Source organism: Pecten maximus, chromosome 3, assembly GCF_902652985.1.
Source record: "Pecten maximus chromosome 3, xPecMax1.1, whole genome shotgun sequence".
Lineage (NCBI taxonomy): Eukaryota > Metazoa > Mollusca > Bivalvia > Pectinida > Pectinidae > Pecten > Pecten maximus.
In genome coordinates, this window is record NC_047017.1 from 10,029,812 (window position 1) to 10,048,582 (window position 18,771).

An 18,771-nucleotide genomic window follows, 5' to 3' on the forward strand; every position below is an offset into this window, starting at 1 on the left:
ACATAAAGACAACGACGGACAAAACATAAAGACAACGACGGACAAAATACAAAGACGCGACGGACAAAACATAAAGACAACGACGAACAAAATACAAAGACGCGACGGACAAAATATAAAGACAACAACGCACAAAATTTAACGACAAACACTGACAAAATACAAAGACGCGATGGACAAAATACAAAGACAACAACGGACAAAATGCAATGACAACGACGGACAAAATACAATGACAACGACGGACAAAATACAAAGACAACGACGGACAAAATATAAAGACAATGACGGACAAAATAGAAAATCAACGACGAACAAAATACAAAGACGCGACGGACAAAATATAAAGACAACAACGCACAAAATTTAACGACAAACACGGACAAAACACAAAGACGCGATGGACAAAATACAAAGACAACAACGGACAAAATGCAATGACAACGACGGACAAAATACAATGACAACGACGGACAAAATACAAAGACAACGACGGAAAAAATATAAAGACAATGACGGACAAAATAGAAAATCAACGACGTACAAAATACAAAGACAGCTATGGACAAAACATACACAACGACGGACAAAATATGAAAATTATAGTAAATTATCGGGACATCCTATCAAAACAATTAATATAATAAAATCTATAACCGTTCTAAGTCAGCTCTCCGATGCAGTTTATAAAACTTTAATTTACAAGCCACACCTTCGATTTTTCACTTTCATCATTTCAACAGATTCTGGTGAAATAAAACTATACTGACTACTACCCTTCCTGGTGGGTCTGTGATTGACTACATATCATACCTTCATGACACCATAGATTCCTTACGTCGCTGTAGCGTCGACAAGGAAACAAACTGAGAATAAAAAGTGTTTTTTTAGCGTCTGTATCACATGTAAGAACTTTTATACACATGTGCAACAAATCTTAAATACGTGATTAACATATGAGATTATGGAGCTCATCATGAGTATAAATCGCCACAGGGCGCGGCTCTCTAAAATGAAAAAAAAATAAAAATAAAAAAAAAAAAAAATACAAGCACTTTACACTTGATCCTCGTCGTGTTATGCTCTCGGCATATCACCTCGTGACTACGGTTACGCCCGTGCCATCAATATGTTCTGATACGAAATGATGACATAAATAATAAAGACAATCCGCATTAAGTTTTTGTCCGAGACAGAAAGGACAACGTTAGGGAGTGGGTGTAGTTTTCTATAACAACCTGGAAACAGTTTCTTTTTTCTTTCCTTTTCTTTCCTTTTTTTTTTTTTTCTTTTTATAATTTGAAAAGGTATAACCCAGCAACTATGTGTGTCGTAACGCATCCAACTACAAAAACAGACTTATTTCTTACGAGCGACTTAGTAATTAATTGCGATCACTAGCCTTTAGTCACAAGTATACGCAACCAATAACCTGTCGTTACACGTATACGCGACTACTGACCTGTAGTCACACGTATACACGACTACTGGTCTGTAGTCACACGTATACACGACTACTGGTCTGTAGTCACTACACGACTACTGGTCTGTAGTCACACGTATACACGACTACTGACCTGTAGTCACACGTATACACGACCAATGACCTGTAGTCACACGTATACACGACTACTGACCTGTAGTCACACGTATACACGACTACTGGCCTGTAGTCACACGTATACACGACTACTGGTCTGTAGTCACACGTATACGCGACTACTGGTCTGTAGTCACACGTATACACGACTACTGGTCTGTAGTCACACGTATACACGACTACTGGCCTGTAGTCACACGTATACACGACTACTGGCCTGTAGTCACACATATACACGACTACTGGCCTGTAGTCACACGTATACACGACTACTGGTCTGTAGTCACACATATACACGACTACTGACCTGTAGTCACACGTATACACGACTACTGGCCTGTAGTCACACGTATACACGACTACTGGTCTGTAGTCACACATATACACGACTACTGACCTGTAGTCACACGTATACACGACTACTGGCCTGTAGTCACACGTATATACGACTACTGGCCTGTAGTCGCAAGTAAACACGACTACTGGCCTGTAGTCACCCGTATACACGACTACTGGCCTGTAGTCACACGTATACACGACTACTGACCTGTAGTCACACGTACATATGCACGACTACTGGCCTGTAGTCACACGTATACACGACTACTGGCCTGTAGTCACACGAATACACGACCACTGGTCTGTAGTCACACGTAAACTGCCCTGTAGTCACACGTATACACGACTGCTGGCCTGTAGTCACACGTATACACGACTACTGGCCTGTAGTCACACGTATACACGACTACTACACTGTAGTCACACGTATACACGACTACTGGCCTGTAGTCACAAGTATACACGACTACTGGCCTGTAGTCACACGTATACATGACTACTGGCCTGTAGTCACAAGTATACACGACCACTGGTCTGTAGTCACACGTATACACGACCACTGGTCTATAGTCACACGTATACACGACCACTGTAGTCACACGTATACACGACTACTGTCCTGAAGTCACACGTATATACGACTACTGGCCTGTAGTCACAAGTAAACACGACTACTGGCCTGTAGTCACCCGTATACACGACTACTGGCCTGTAGTCACACGTATACACGACTACTGACCTGTAGTCACACGTACATATACACGACTACTGGCCTGTAGCCACACGTATACACGACTACTGACCTGTAGTCACACGTACATATACACGACTACTGGCCTGTAGTCACACGTATACACGACTACTGGCCTGTAGTCACACGTATACACGACTACTGGCCTGTAGTCACACGAATACACGACCACTGGTCTGTAGTCACACGTAAACTGCCCTGTAGTCACACGTATACACGACTGCTGGCCTGTAGTCACACGTATACACGACTACTGGCCTGTAGTCACACGTATACACGACTACTGGCCTGTAGTCACACGTATACACGACTACTACACTGTAGTCACACGTATACACGACTACTGGCCTGTAGTCACAAGTATACACGACTAATGGCCTGTAGTCACACGTATACACGACTAATAGCCTGTAGTCACACGTATACACGACTACTGGCCTGTAGTCACACGTACATATACACGACTAATGACCTGTAGTCACACGTATACACGACTACTGGCCTGTAGTCACACGTATAAACGACTACTGGCCTGTAGTTACACACACGTATACACGACTACTGGCCTGTAGTCACACGTATACACGACTACTGGCCTGTAGTCACAAGTAAACACGACTAATGACCTGTAGTCACACGTATACACGACTACTGGCCTGTAGTCACACGTATAAACGACTACTGACCTGTAGTCACACGTATTCACGACTACTGGCCTGTAGTCATACGTATACACGACTACTGGCCTGTAGTCACACGTATACACGACTACTGGCCTATAGTCACACGTATACACGACTACTGGCCTGTAGTCACACGTATACACGACTACTGACCTGTAGTCACACATATACACGACTACTGGCCTGTGGTCACATGTATACACGACCACTGGTCTGTAGTCACACGTAAACTGCCCTGTAGTCAAACGTATACACGACTAGTGTCCTGTAGTCACACGTATACACGACTACTGGCCTGTAGTCACACGTATAAACGACTACTGACCTGTAGTTACAAGTATTCACGACTATTGGCATGTAGTCACACGTTTACACGACTTCTGGCCTGTAGTCACACGTATACACGACTACTGGCCTGTGGTCACATGTATACACGACTACTGGCCTGTAGTCACAAGTAAACACGACTAATGACCTGTAGTCACACGTATACACGACTACTGGCCTGTAGTCACACGTATACATGACTACTGGTCTATAGTCACAAGTAAACACGACTACTGTAGTCACACGTATACACGACTACTGGCCTGTAGTCACACGTATACACGACTACTGTCCTGAAGTCACACGTATATACGACTACTGGCCTGTAGTCACAAGTAAACACGACTACTGGCCTGTAGTCACCCGTATACACGACTACTGGCCTGTAGTCACACGTATACACGACTACTGACCTGTAGTCACACGTACATATACACGACTACTGGCCTGTAGTCACACGTATACACGACTACTGGCCTGTAGTCACACGAATACACGACCACTGGTCTGTAGTCACACGTAAACTGGCCTGTAGTCACACGTATACACGACTGCTGGCCTGTAGTCACACGTATACACGACTACTGGCCTGTAGTCACACGTATACACGACTACTACACTGTAGTCACACGTATACACGACTACTGGCCTGTAGTCACAAGTATACACGACTAATGGCCTGTAGTCACACGTATACACGACTAATAGCCTGTAGTCACAAGTATACACGACCACTGGTCTGTAGTCACACGTATACACGACCACTGGTCTGTAGTCACACGTATACACGACTACTGGCCTGTAGTCACAAGTATACACGACTAATGGCCTGTAGTCACACGTATACACGACTAATAGCCTGTAGTCACACGTATACACGACCACTGGTCTGTAGTCACACGTATACACGACTACTGGCCTGTAGTCACACGTATACACGACTACTGGCCTGTAGTTACACACACGTATACACGACTACTGGCCTGTAGTCACACGTATACACGACTACTGGCCTGTAGTCACAAGTAAACACGACTAATGACCTGTAGTCACACGTATACACGACTACTGGCCTGTAGTCACACGTATACACGACTACTGGCCTGTAGTCACACGTATACACGACTACTGGCCTGTAGTCACACGTATACACGTCTACTGGCCTGTAGTCACACGTATACACGACTACTGGTCTGTAGTCACACGTATACACGACTACTGGTCTGTAGTCACACGTATACACGACTACTGACCTGTAGTCACACGTACATATACACGACTACTGGCCTGTAGTCACACGTATACACGACTACTGGCCTGTAGTCACACGACTACTGCCCTGTAGTCACACGTATGCACGACTAATGCCCTGTAGTCACATGTATACACGACTACTGCTCAGTAGTTACACAACTGGTGGTGTTGTAGATTGTTGAAATCGTTAGAAGGGAAGTAACTCGTTCAGAAAAAAAATCTTTGAAAAGCACATCAGCCATTTCGACATTGTGATGTCATAATCACGCGACCTGCGATGTACATCAAAGTTATCATTTTGATTGTGATAGTTATGACGTGAAATTTGATAATGAATAGTGCAAAGTATAATTTGGAGTCATCGAAGCTAAGTTTGCCAGAACGGAACAGCATAGTTTAGATACATTTTGGATATTAATGTATTATCTTGTAATCTTTTGATGCAAGCGTGAAATGTACTTAGACTTACAAAGATCAATAATATGCTTTCAGAGACGTTTAATATTTTCATTAAAATACATTTTATGGATTCTCGTAATAAATTCTGCATTATATTGATATACGATGCAATACTACAATGTATAAAATCGGTGACTAATGTTTCGGGTAAAGAAACATGTTGCACTGGAACAACTTGAAGACTTGAAGATAAAAACAAATTTGGTCTAGTAAAGTTTACTAATAATATTTGGCGATGGACTGAATGAAGTACATGATATTTTGTGACTGGTTTCAATGGTTAAAGGGAAGCAAGTCCCATATACAAATGTTTATTGGGGCTTTAAAATCTACCTTGTCATATTTCATAGATTTATCTTTATTAGAGACATTTAGTGAATTTTGAAATAGAATAAAATAAAATGAAAAAAACAAACAAACAAACAAACAAACAAACAAAACATACATTCTTGCATGTAAACGAATACATCGCATGGGATAGGGATTTATGTCAAGTCTCCGTGACTAAAACAACACACACTTGACCTTCACAGAAATGCAAGGATATACTTGTAACTGGGCTCCAATGAATCTCCTGTCACACCATAACAACGTCACCTCCGGTCACATCATTACAATGTCAGCTTCTGTCACATAATAACAACGTCACCTCCTGTCACACAATTACAACGTCACCTCCTGTCACATCATTACAATGTCACACCATTACAATGTCAACTCCTGTGACCATTACGTCACCTCCTGTTACATCATTACAATGTCACCTCCTGTCACACCATTACAACGTCACCTCCTGTCACACCATTACAATGTCACCTCCTGTCACACCATTACAATGTCACCTCCTGTCACATCATTACAATGTCACCTCCTGTCACACCATTACAACATCACCTGTCACATCATTAAAACGTCAACTCCTGTCACATCATTACAATGTCACCTCCTGTCACATCATTACAATGTCACCTCCTGTCACACCATTACAACATCACCTGTCACATCATTAAAACGTCAACTCCTGTCACATAATAACAATGTCACCTCCTGTCACATCATTACAATGTCACCTCCTGTCACACCATTACAACATCACCTGTCACATCATTAAAACGTCAACTCCTGTCACATCATTACAATGTCACCTCCTGTCACATCATTACAATGTCACCTCCTGTCACACCATTACAACATCACCTGTCACATCATTAAAACGTCAACTCCTGTCACATAATAACAATGTCACCTCCTGTCACATCATTACAATGTCACCTCCTGTCACACCATTACAACTTCACCTCCTGTTATACCATTACAACATCACCTCCTGTCACATAATAACAACGTCACCTCCTGTCACATCATTACAATGTCACACCATTACAACGTCAACTCCTGTGACCATTACGTCACCTCCTGTCACATCATTACAACATCACCTCCTGTCACACCATTACAACGTCACCTCCTGTCACACCATTACAACGTCACCTCCTGTCACATCATTACAATGTCACACCATTACAACGTCAACTCCTGTGACCATTACGTCACCTCCTGTCACATAATAACAACGTTACCTCCTGTCATACCATTACAACGTCACCTCCTGTCACATAATAACAACGTTACCTCCTGTCATACCATTACATCACCTCCTGTCACATCATTACAATGTCATCTCCTGTCACATCATTACAATGTCACCTCCTGTCACATCATTACAATGTCACCTCCTGCCACACCATTACAACGTCAACTCCTGTGACCATTACGTCACCTCCTGTCACACCATTACAACGTCACCTCCTGTCACACCATTACAACGTCACCTCCTGTCACATCATTACAATGTCACCTGTCGCATCATTTCAATGTCACCTCCTGCCACACCGTTACAACGTCACCTCCTGTCACATCATTACAACGTCACCTTCTGTCACACCATTACAACGTCACCTCCTGTCACACCATTGAAATGCCACCTCCTGTCACATCATTACAATGTCACCTCCTGTCACATCATTACAACGTCACCTCCTGTCACATCATTAAAACGTCAACTCCTGTCACACCATTACAACGTCAACTCCTGTCACACCATTACAACGTCACCTCCTGTCACACCATTACAACGTCACCTCCTGTCACACCATTACAACCTCAACTCCTGTCACACCATTAAAACGTCAACTTCTGTCACACCATTACAACGTCACCTCCTGTCACATTATTACCACGTCACCTCCTGTCACATCATTACAACGTCACCTCCTGTCACATCATTAAAACGTCAACTTCTGTCACATTATTACCACGTCACCTTCTGTCACATTATTACCACGTCACCTTCTGTCACACCATTACAACGTCACCTCCTGTCACACCATTACAACGTCACCTCCTGTCACATTATTACCACGTCACCTCCTGTCACATCATTACAACCTCAACTCCTGTCACATCATTAAAACGTCAACTTCTGTCACATTATTACAACGTCACCTCCTGTCACATTATTACCACGTCACCTCCTGTCACACCAAAACAATGTCACCTCCGGTCACACCATTAAAACGTCAACTTCTGTCACACCATTACAACGTCACCTCCTGTCACATTATTACCACGTCACCTCCTGTCACATTATTACCACGTCATCTCCTGTCACACCATTACGTCACCTCCTGTCACATCATTACAACGTCATCTCCTGTCACACCATTACGTCACCTCCTGTCACATCATTACAATGTCACCTCCTGTCACACCATTACAACGTCACCTCCTGTCACATCATTTTAACGTCACCTCCTGTCACACCATTACAACATCACCTCCTGTCACATCATTACAATGTCACCTCATGTCACACCATTACAATGTCACCTCCTGTCACACCATTACAATGTCACCTCCTGTCACACCATTACAACATCACCTTCTGTCACACCATTACAACATCACCTCCTGTCACACCATTACAATGTCACCTCATGTCACACCATTACAACATCACCTCCTGTCACACCATTACAACATCACCTCCTGTCACACCATTACAACATCACCTCCTGTCACACCATAACAACATCACCTTCTGTCACACCATTACAACATCACCTTCTGTCACATCATTACAACATCACCTCCTGTCACACCATTACAACATCACCTTCTGTCACACCATTACAACATCACCTCATGTCACACCATAACAACATCACCTTCTGTCACACCATTACAACATCACCTCCTGTCACACCATTACAACATCACCTCTGTCACACCATTACAATGTCATCTCCTGTCATTACAATGTCACCCCCTGTCACACCATTACAACATCACCTCAAATTACGCCATTTACTCATCACCTCCAGTTACACCATTACACATTCATATGTAATCTCACTATTACATCATAACTTCCATATCTAATATTACTAAATTCTCCAACAAGAAGCCCAATAGGCATGTATTGTTAGTCTGTTGTTAAATGTGTTGGTGATTCTTGACCTTTTATCTACTGAAATAATTCATTTGAGTAATTTAACAAAACTGACCACAGAAACCTTCAGTGTTGGTCAAAGTTATTTCTGTTGTGAACACTGCCAGACTTCATTTGATATGTACGAACTACATACATATAATGATTGTATATTATATTAGAATATTGGTCAAGGTTGTCTGTTTGCAAACGTTTTTGGGTTCAAACCATGACCCAATTACCAGATATCACAATTCTTGGTATTTCCTTTAATCAGAAGAAGTCATTTGAGTGTTTTAAGAAACTTGTAAAGAATTTTATTTTTGTAAAAAGGAGAGAGACTCAAGTTTGACTATAAATGCAACAAAACAGAAAACAACAAAAGTTTAAATAGAAATATAACATTTAATCACAGATATGGATATCATAACAACATAGGACATCAGTGTATCACTTATAATAATGCTGCAGTGTCTCAAAATAGCTATCAAATATTTCCATTCATCATCTCATAAGCTTTCTGTTGCACATAATTGTCAAAAAGTCCAAGGTATTTTTTCACAAATGCTGCTCTGAGCGGTGGACATGTTGTAATTCTTTTGAGCACAGATGTTGTAACCTCTGTCAGCTGGGTTAACTGGAACCTTGGAAACATTCTGAAAAAGACTGATATATATTACAAGGATATCACACCAAACAGGTACCACAACAATATAAGGAGTACATTTACCACTACCATCACGTGTCATAATGGCTATCACTAAACATTAGATATGGTCCAATTTTCCTTAATTCTCATTGGCTAAAAGATGGTCATGTGGAGGTCAGTATTTTGAGATAGTTAGAAACACCAAGTCAATATTGCATTTATGTCGTCATAATCATTGTGACCTTTCAATGCCCCAATGCAAATTTTCTGTTATCAAGATAGCTACATGTATGATACAATTCCATCCTTTTGCAAACAAGTTTCGTATCTAATATAATAATTAAGGACTTTTGATTCGGTCATAAGGTATACCAACCTGGTAGAATCTAAAATATTGACCTCTGGCAATTTTACCTGGTCTGTATAACACCATACTGACTTCATCAAAGATCCATAATTGATAAATACATATGTATCTTCTCATAACAAACAGCAGTGTCTCCTGATCATCTGTTTTTATCAAGATACTTATGGTCTGATTTTGTGTATCAGTAATCACAATTATGATACATATTACAGCATATATACTAAATGAAACCACAGGAACTTGACACAAATTCCCATCCCATGGTCCATATACATGTACTGTATATATGTATCATGTGATGCATATGATATAATGTATAAATTATCGACTGTGCCAAGTCCCTATGAATGAACCAGACATCAGTTAAATAAACTCTTCTGTAGTAAATGTTCCAGCCATTTACATGTCCCTGTGTCTGTCTACATACCCTGTCTGGTCTTGTGAGTTCCTTATAAAATCCTCCTCTCGTAACTGGTCCTCCGGTGTGTCCTCAAACAGGACAATGTGGAGTATACTGAGTGCATCCTGTTTATTTACACGTAGAGTGGTCACCATGTTGATAAAGGCAAAAATCATTATCTCTGCTAGTTTCTCTGCAGTCATTACAACACATTCTGAAACAGATAACAAAATAACAGTACAGATATATCAATATCCTTTCTCCAGTCAGTTAAATGTACTACTAGGTAAATTGTATACAAAAGTATTTGACAAATCATTTGCAACCAGTTTTGTTAATCTAAGCTTAACAGATGTCAAAATTAGACTTGACCTCACCTGACTTTCTGTATCCGATTGGACATGTCTTTTCTACGATCTCTGGATCCTCCAGGGCTGAATTGACATTGATATTACAATTCCATGAATTCCTCTCACTTTCGTCCGACCAGCTATACTCTGGCTTTATCACATTACTGGTGCCCAGAAGCTGTTTTAGTCTCTTTGGTGTGTATGTACTGACAAAGGAGAATACAACAGACGCCCGCGGTAAATGATCACAGATTTCCTCAGCGACTGTCTGTACATGTGATGGAAGCACACATAAAAATATCAGATGGGAAGTTGATGCCAACTTGATGTTGTCATGGCTGCAGTCCACTCCCTTGTTCCTTAAATATTCTGTTGGGAATAAGTGTTGTTGTTTTTCTTTAATATATACATCTTTATTTAATTTTTTGAGCACATGCAAAATTCAAATGTACATTAAAAATCTACATAAAAAGATGAATAAAAAAAACATTATTCTGAAGAAAAAATGCATAAAATTAAGAATTAAAATTGCCCATATTCATCGTTATGTCACGTCAAATTGATAACGAATGTACATCAATAGTGTAGTCAACAGTTACTACCTACAGTTACATATTATCATACATATTGTACCCTGCAACAAGTTCAGTTGCCAAACATGTAATCTTTTACTCAAAATAGGTGGATTGGCTTATCATAGGGCAGTGAAATTTGATTTGTCGGCATTTCTAATGAATTGCAATACCTAGGGTTGAGCTTATTACCAGGCATATGCTTATTGCTGGGTAAACTTTTACACCATTTCACAGGTATTTACTAATAGGTACCGTACTCGGAGAAATTACTTCAAGCCTTCTTACATAAAACTTTTCACAAGCACTACCTACCTTTCACAAGCACTACCTACCAAAGCGATATGATATAAACTACAAAGTTAACTATCTTTTGGTGTAAACAATGCCAAATATCAAAAACCCCAAAAGGGCAGTAACTCTTGCAAAACCTTGTGAAGATTACACACATGCATGTCCTGATAATAAAGTTAAACAGGCTTCAAAAGGATTTATCAAACCCTAAAGAAGAGATTTGCATAACTACATCAATGTTGAATTTATAAAAACTTTACCTAGGGTTTCTGGTCGCCTTGTAGATATCTTTAAGTCTTTAGGGTTCATATCACCATAAGTAAGTAGGCAGTGAGCAAGTTGACTCCCTAGACGACCACACCCAATGATTCCGACCTTTAGTGGGTCACGAGGTTCACGATCCTGTAATATCTTGGCAGTTCTTTTTTGTGGACTTTTTAGCTGCTTTTTCAATTGTCTGGAACAGATATAAATGTCATTTGAAAATATCTTCTTAAAATTTGCATGTTACATATACATGATAATTCTTTGATTTTTTTTTTTTTTTAATTTCCTTACATCAAAACCTATGATAAATCAGTATTACTGACATAAACACGAGAGAAACAATGTTTACCGTATAAATTCATGTGACTGTGACTCACTGATCAGCCCTTAATCCTCAGAAAACCTTCTGAACCCTCACAGTAGTGACAGGTTTATAATCAAATTCAACAAGTCGGGTATAGGTTAATTGATGGTCACTTTATGATAAATGACATAGACTTGTATACTGGTCTGGACTATTACTGGTATACATCTAATGTAGAAAATGCAGAAACAACATCAGACTATCTATGCTCTATAAAATACATAACCAACTAGTGGCAATAGATGCAACACCATACATGAAACCCCTAGCCAAATCTACACGCTCTTCCATGCACCCCTTTCAATATCAGCAATTCTCACCATCTACAGACTACTACAAATACAGTTTCTTTCCAAACACTATACCCATCTGGAACTCTCTACCGCCAGACACTGTTGCTACTGAATCCTTAGACAGCTTCAAGCGGAAGCTGCTCAGGACCTCCACTAATTCCCAATCCATGTAGCTACCAACAGTTTTTCCAACAGATTAATATTTTAAAGTATATACACATTTGATTTTTTTTTTTTTCAAAATTTTTGCTAATTTCTTAACTCTATTTGTAGCCTGTCCATGCCATCGAATAATCATCACTTTAGTGATGGACTCGATGTAAATATAGATGTAGATGTATATTAGTGTAGCGGAACTGGACTGGGCTGAATGCCGCTGACCAGGTAGCTCAAATGGTTAGAGCATCTGTCTAAAATTGGGAGGTCCCAGGTTCGAGTCCCGGCCTGGTTGTTGCATATTTCCTCTCCCTGTTATGGTGAAATCACACAGGGAACACTTAGTCGACAAGTGGTGTACAAATTTACTCATGGAACTCATTCCCCAATTCGGTAGTTGAAGCCCCAACTCTGAACACCTTAAAAAGCCATTCAAATATAGGCACTGGTATGACATTAATTGTTCAAGTTTTATCCAAGATTTCCTGTGCAACCGGATAATAGTGAGTTATTAATGCAAAGCGCATCCAGTATTAGCGGAGATCATATAACCATTGACGTTGAAGAAAAAGTATAAGATTCTACATTGCTATTGCTATTTTTGTGTGTTTTGGTTGTGAATGAATCTTACTGTTGATACAAAATGCTTAAAATAATTTTATTTCACAGTATATTTTCATTTCAATATACAGGCCAACAACTTCTACTATTCACAGTATACCATCCATAGCCCAATTTATCACTAAGATAACTGACGGCTGACACCGTTATCGTGTCGAATTATCGACAGACGACTCTTATATAGCCTATAGTAAAACAACAGCCTTAACAAGTACCTTGCTTCGTGAAGTACACTCGCGAAATATGTGGCCTGTGCACATGCAGACACGGTGATGGCATGTGTCCTGTTACGCAGATGGAGAAGTTCGACTTCCTCTGCAGACAGAGCACTTTCAAACTGTAACGTTTCTAAGTTGTTAGCAATATCTACAGGAGTTGCTTCGTCTGAAGCCTGTTTCAGGCGCGTCATCAACTCCATTTTGTTTCTATGTAAATCGCGCACGCGCGTGAAAACAGATTTCCTGCAATAACTTCCGCCGCAACGCGATCTATTAACGCACTTGAATAACTTAGTCTAATAACCTATCGAATAGATAACGACTAAGCGGTTAACTTAGGCCCACACGTTTTGGATTGTTTTGGTAAGAGAAAGGTTGTAATTCAGATGTTGAAGCGCATTATATTCAAAATTGTTTATTTCATAAGTCCTTTTTATTATCGAAAGCCAGCTTCTACCAATTGATTTTATGTCATATGTTAACTTGATCCCTGTAGTACCGAGAAACAAGACAGCTGATAAGAAGATAAAATGATAAACCATAAATGTGTTATCTGGCTTCATTTGGAAAGATAGATCTCCTATATGAGCTAGGCAATATTGAAAAATAAACTGGACGCATCTTCACTTTTGGACACTTTTTCTGTTCATTGCATACTAGAATTTTAAAAATCAAAATCTATTAGACAACTAGCCTACTAAAAATTTAAAATGTACATGCCCTTTTCTTGGCGATCCTCTGAAACACCCGCTGTGTGCACTAAAAAACAATTTCTTGTTTACAGGTGTGAAACAAAAGTGTGGTTTCCTCGTCAGCCATGGCCCAGTATAAAGGTGCTGCGTCGGAGGGGGGCCGAGCTGCCAACCTGATCAAGAAACGACAGAAAGAACAGGAAGAGATGGAGATAAAAAAGAAGAAAATTGAAGAAGAATTAAAAATTGGCAGCATACAGAACAAATTTGCAACACATTATGATGCTATTGAGCAACAGTTGAAATCAAACACTATTGGTAAATTATTGCTAATGCCAGTAATGGTCTTATGACAACAATCTTGGTATTATATAAAGATTCTGGAAGTGTGGACTATAACAATAGTTTGAAGGGTTCTGACTAAGTGCTTTAAATTACTTTTGATATTTGCATCCCCTTTAAGCCTTTCTGTCATTACAGGTGCCAAATACTCATAAAAATGACTAAACTGTAAAGATGCATTGTAATATGATTAGGTTGAAGATAAATCACTGCATGTATATTAGTTATGGTGGTTGTCTCCCTTTGACCTGGTACTTTGGTATTTTTTGACCGACTAATGGTATTTTTTGACCGACTAATGATGTGATGGAGAGCTTCTGTTACCTTGCTTTCTTACAGCATTTCAAATAGACAAGTTAGGTATCAGGTTCTTATTCACATTGGTTGTTGTTATTTTGTGTTTTCATTCAAGAATATTAAATCGGTAACCTTTGATTTGAAGAATAAAATCCAGACTTGGTCATTCAGCTGACAGAGCATGCTTCTTTAGCTCAGAAGTATGCCAGGAACACTTGTACATTATTATGTGTGTCTATGTTTTATGCACTTACGTGATGTTTCTATTGATATATTCTTTATAGTTGATTCCAGACATACAGATTGACCAATCAACTTTAATTGTTTATGTGTCACTGTTAGGTCTGGTCACCCTTGATGAAATGAGAGCCAAACAGGAAGATGTCATCAAGAAACGAGAAAAGCAGCTGGCAAAGAAACACTCAGAGGCACAGATGTTGGATCAACAGAAGAAAGAAAGGAAAAAGAAGGAACAAATGAAGGTATTCAGTGACAGAACTAGAGGTTTAGAATTATTCACACTTAGGTCATAGTATCATAGCAGCAACAGTCTGTCATGTAGTTTTGTCATTAATATCGGGCTATTTTACTTAGCAACATTGTTACCCCTCTTTTGACTGTAGTCTGAAAATGAGTTTTACATTGTTCATTAGAAAGACATTGAAAATTCAGTTATCAATCAAAATATTTGTAATTTTTCAGATGGCTATGTTGTCCTTTGATCCTCATGATGAAGAAGAGGATGATGAGGATCAGGATGATGATGAGAAGATGGAAAAAATGGAAGAGACAGAATTGAAAGAAACTGAAAAAGGAAAAAAGAAAAGACTTGGTAAGATACAAAATATATACTTCTGTGTGACAGTCCAACGTGGTTTCTTTATTAGCCTATCATCATCAGATGGTGGGCTATTCGAATTGTCTGCATCCGTGGTCTGTCCCCCTGTCTGTACACAATACTTGTTATTGCTATTTCTGAGTAGTACTGGAAGAATATTTCTCTAATCATGTAGGTTTGCCTTGGTCCATAGTTGTGCCAATTCAATTTGAGTTTGATCAAGAAAACAAAATGTTCGATAGGCAACCATCTTGGATTTCGACAGTTGAAGTTTGTTATCATTATTTCTTGTTAAAAACTGGAGGGATATTTCTCAAACTCCACATGTAGGTTCCCATACTTCCTATTTATGCACATTCAATTTCAAGTCTGAAAAAAATGGTCAACTGGCCAGTCTTCTTGGATTTTAACACTTGATATTTGTTATCAGTATTTCTCATAAAGTTCTTATTAGATCTTGGATTTCATATAGAGGTTCCGCTTGTGATTGAATGATTAAGAGGAAGAGTGGAAAGAAGGGAAAAGTGGAGAAATGATCAGTCTAATGGTGGGCACCAAGATACCTCTGGGATCTCTTATAAAGTCTTATTATATTTTACTGTGTTTATCCTGTAATCAAACACATACATGACGGATTAGCTTCACATATAGGTGATGGACAAAGACAAAGATGGGCTTATTACCAGACATGTTCTTATTGTTAAATTGTACCGAAGATATTGTAATAAACAAAGCACTTTATCAATCGTTGTATTATGATATACTGTGTGTTAAAATAACGCTTTGCTGTTCTGACAGGAAAGGACCCCCATGTGGACACCAGCTTTTTACCAGACAGAGACAGAGAGGAGGAGGAAAATAAACTAAGGTAAGAAACATGTTAAAATCATTCATTGATCAGCATTTAATGAGTTTTTGACACTGTGCTCAGCATTGACAGTGATGTCAATTCCAGATTAAGTTGTAAAATCCAGATGCAGATGTACAGTAATGGAATTTTTTGTGGAAGTTTTTCTGGTAAGTCCAGAACACTTTCAACATTTTGATGAGTCCCAATACCGAGAGATTAGAGAGTCCCAATACCAAGAGATTAGAGTCCCAATACCGAGAGATTAGAGAGTCCCAATACCAAGAGATTTGAGTCCCAATACCAAGAGATTAGAGTCCCAATACCAAGAGATTAGAGAGTCCCAATACCGAGAGATTAGAGAGTCCCAATACCGAGAGATTAGAGAGTCCCAATACCGAGAGATTAGAGAGTCCCAGTACCGAGAGATTAGAGAGTCCCAATACCAAGATATTAGAGAGTCCCAATACCAAGAGATTAGAGAGTCCCAATACCAAGAGATTAGAGAGTCCCAATACCAAGAGATTAGAGTCCCAATACCAAGAGATTAGAGAGTCCCAATACCAAGAGATTAGAGAGTCCCAATACCAAGATATTAGAGAGTCCCAATACCAAGAGATTAGAGAGTCCCAATACCAAGAGATTAGAGAGTCCCAATACCAAGAGATTAGAGAGTCCCAATACCGAGAGATTAGAGAGTCCCAATACCAAGAGATTAGAGTCCCAATACCAAGAGATTAGAGTCCCAATACCAAAGATTAGAGTGTCCCAATACCAAGAGATTAGAGAGTCCCAATACCAAGAGATAAGAGAGTCCCAATACCAAGAGATTAGAGAGTCCCAATACCAAGAGATTAGAGAGTCCCAATACCGAGAGATTAGAGAGTCCCAATACCAAGAGATTAGAGTCCCAATACCAAGAGATGAGAGTCCCAATACCAAGAGATAAGAGAGTCCCAATACCGAGAGATTAGAGAGTCCCAATACCAAGAGATTAGAGTCCCAATACCAAGAGATTAGAGCGTACTCAGAATTGAGCGAGTCCCAAAGAATAAGCACTAGTCCAAGACACAAATATTGAGTCCCAAGAATCACTGAATTATTATGTACATCAATACGAAAACTCTATTTACCCGACTTTATACTTCTCCCTTAGGTATAGAGAATAGGGGTTAAATTAAAATGTACTGCAGTCTCAGGAAAGTAGTCAGTGTACTGAACCGAGTTTATAGATTATGATGTCAGCTTCCCATGTGTAGTTCTGGGTGATTAGATAAGTCTTTAGCTCCAAAGGACTGGTGAATTTATATTTAATGCCATGCTGCTCAAGCGCTGCATCCATCATTCAACATATTCTTCAAAATCATTCAATGCCTCAATAGATTTTGATCAATTGGTCTGAAGCATGTTTTGGTGAAGGTCCTTGGGAATCAGATTTATATTAATGATATATCTGGGCCCTATGGAGTAGGGCAAGATTAGAGAAGTTTACCAATTCTTTAAAGTGGTCCTTATTCTTAATAAGTTGATTTTCCTATTGCAGAGAACAGCTGCGACAAGAATGGGTAGCAAAACAAGAGAAACTGAAGAATGAGGAGATAGACATCACGTACAGTTACTGGGACGGTTCTGGACATCGGCGTCAGGTGAGGATGAGAAAAGGAAACACGATGCAGCAGTTCCTTCAAAAATGTCTGGAGACTTTACGGAAAGAGTTCAATGACCTTAAATGTGTGACTGTCGACCAACTCATGTACGTTAAGGAGGATTTGATCATTCCACATCACTACAGTTTCTACGATTTCATTGTCACTAAAGCGCGCGGTAAGAGTGGACCTTTGTTCAGTTTTGATGTTCATGCGGATGTTAGGATTATTAGTGATGCTACTGTGGAAAAGGACGAATCTCATGCAGGGAAAGTGTGCCTTCGTAGCTGGTATGACAGAAATAAACATATTTTTCCGGCGAGTCGATGGGAGCCTTATGATCCGGAGAAAAGTTGGGACTCGTACACCGTGTCAGACAAAAATGCGATTAAAATTACTGTCAAGTAGATTTTATTACCAGCCATTAAAGTTACTATGTTGTACATGTTTCTGTCTACCATGTTAGTTCTTATCCTGTGTTAAACAGTGGTATGTTTTAGTCATACACCAAACAACTTAAAACATTTTAAAAGTGTAACATGAATGAATAAGATATCTTATGTACCACTTACAGTTTGACGTAGCTCCACTACTTTCTCAAATTCTGGCAGATTAAATAGAGTTAGAAGTAAAGGACATACTTTTTTGTTTCATT

General features: G+C 39.6%; 2 protein-coding genes across 2 annotated transcripts; one reads left to right on the plus strand and one right to left on the minus strand.

The window, feature by feature from the left end:
* Positions 1 to 9,288: 9,288 nt before the first annotated feature.
* Positions 9,289 to 13,678, minus strand: LOC117323151 (NADP-dependent oxidoreductase domain-containing protein 1-like). Its single transcript, XM_033878190.1, has 5 exons — positions 13,452 to 13,678; positions 11,796 to 11,992; positions 10,697 to 11,038; positions 10,347 to 10,533; positions 9,289 to 9,559 (listed from the first exon to the last, which is right to left on the minus strand). Exons 1-5 carry the CDS (start codon positions 13,652 to 13,654, stop codon positions 9,391 to 9,393), a joined length of 1,098 nt encoding a protein of 365 aa, XP_033734081.1. The 5' UTR covers positions 13,655 to 13,678; the 3' UTR covers positions 9,289 to 9,390.
* Positions 13,679 to 13,735: 57 nt separating this feature from the next.
* On the plus strand, positions 13,736 to 18,571 carry LOC117323152 (protein FAM50A-like). Its single transcript, XM_033878191.1, has 6 exons — positions 13,736 to 13,817; positions 14,239 to 14,464; positions 15,128 to 15,267; positions 15,488 to 15,617; positions 16,422 to 16,491; positions 18,014 to 18,571. The coding sequence occupies exons 2-6, from the start codon at positions 14,272 to 14,274 to the stop codon at positions 18,522 to 18,524; spliced, it is 1,044 nt and encodes a 347-aa protein (XP_033734082.1). The 5' UTR covers positions 13,736 to 13,817; positions 14,239 to 14,271; the 3' UTR covers positions 18,525 to 18,571.
* Positions 18,572 to 18,771: the final 200 nt, after the last annotated feature.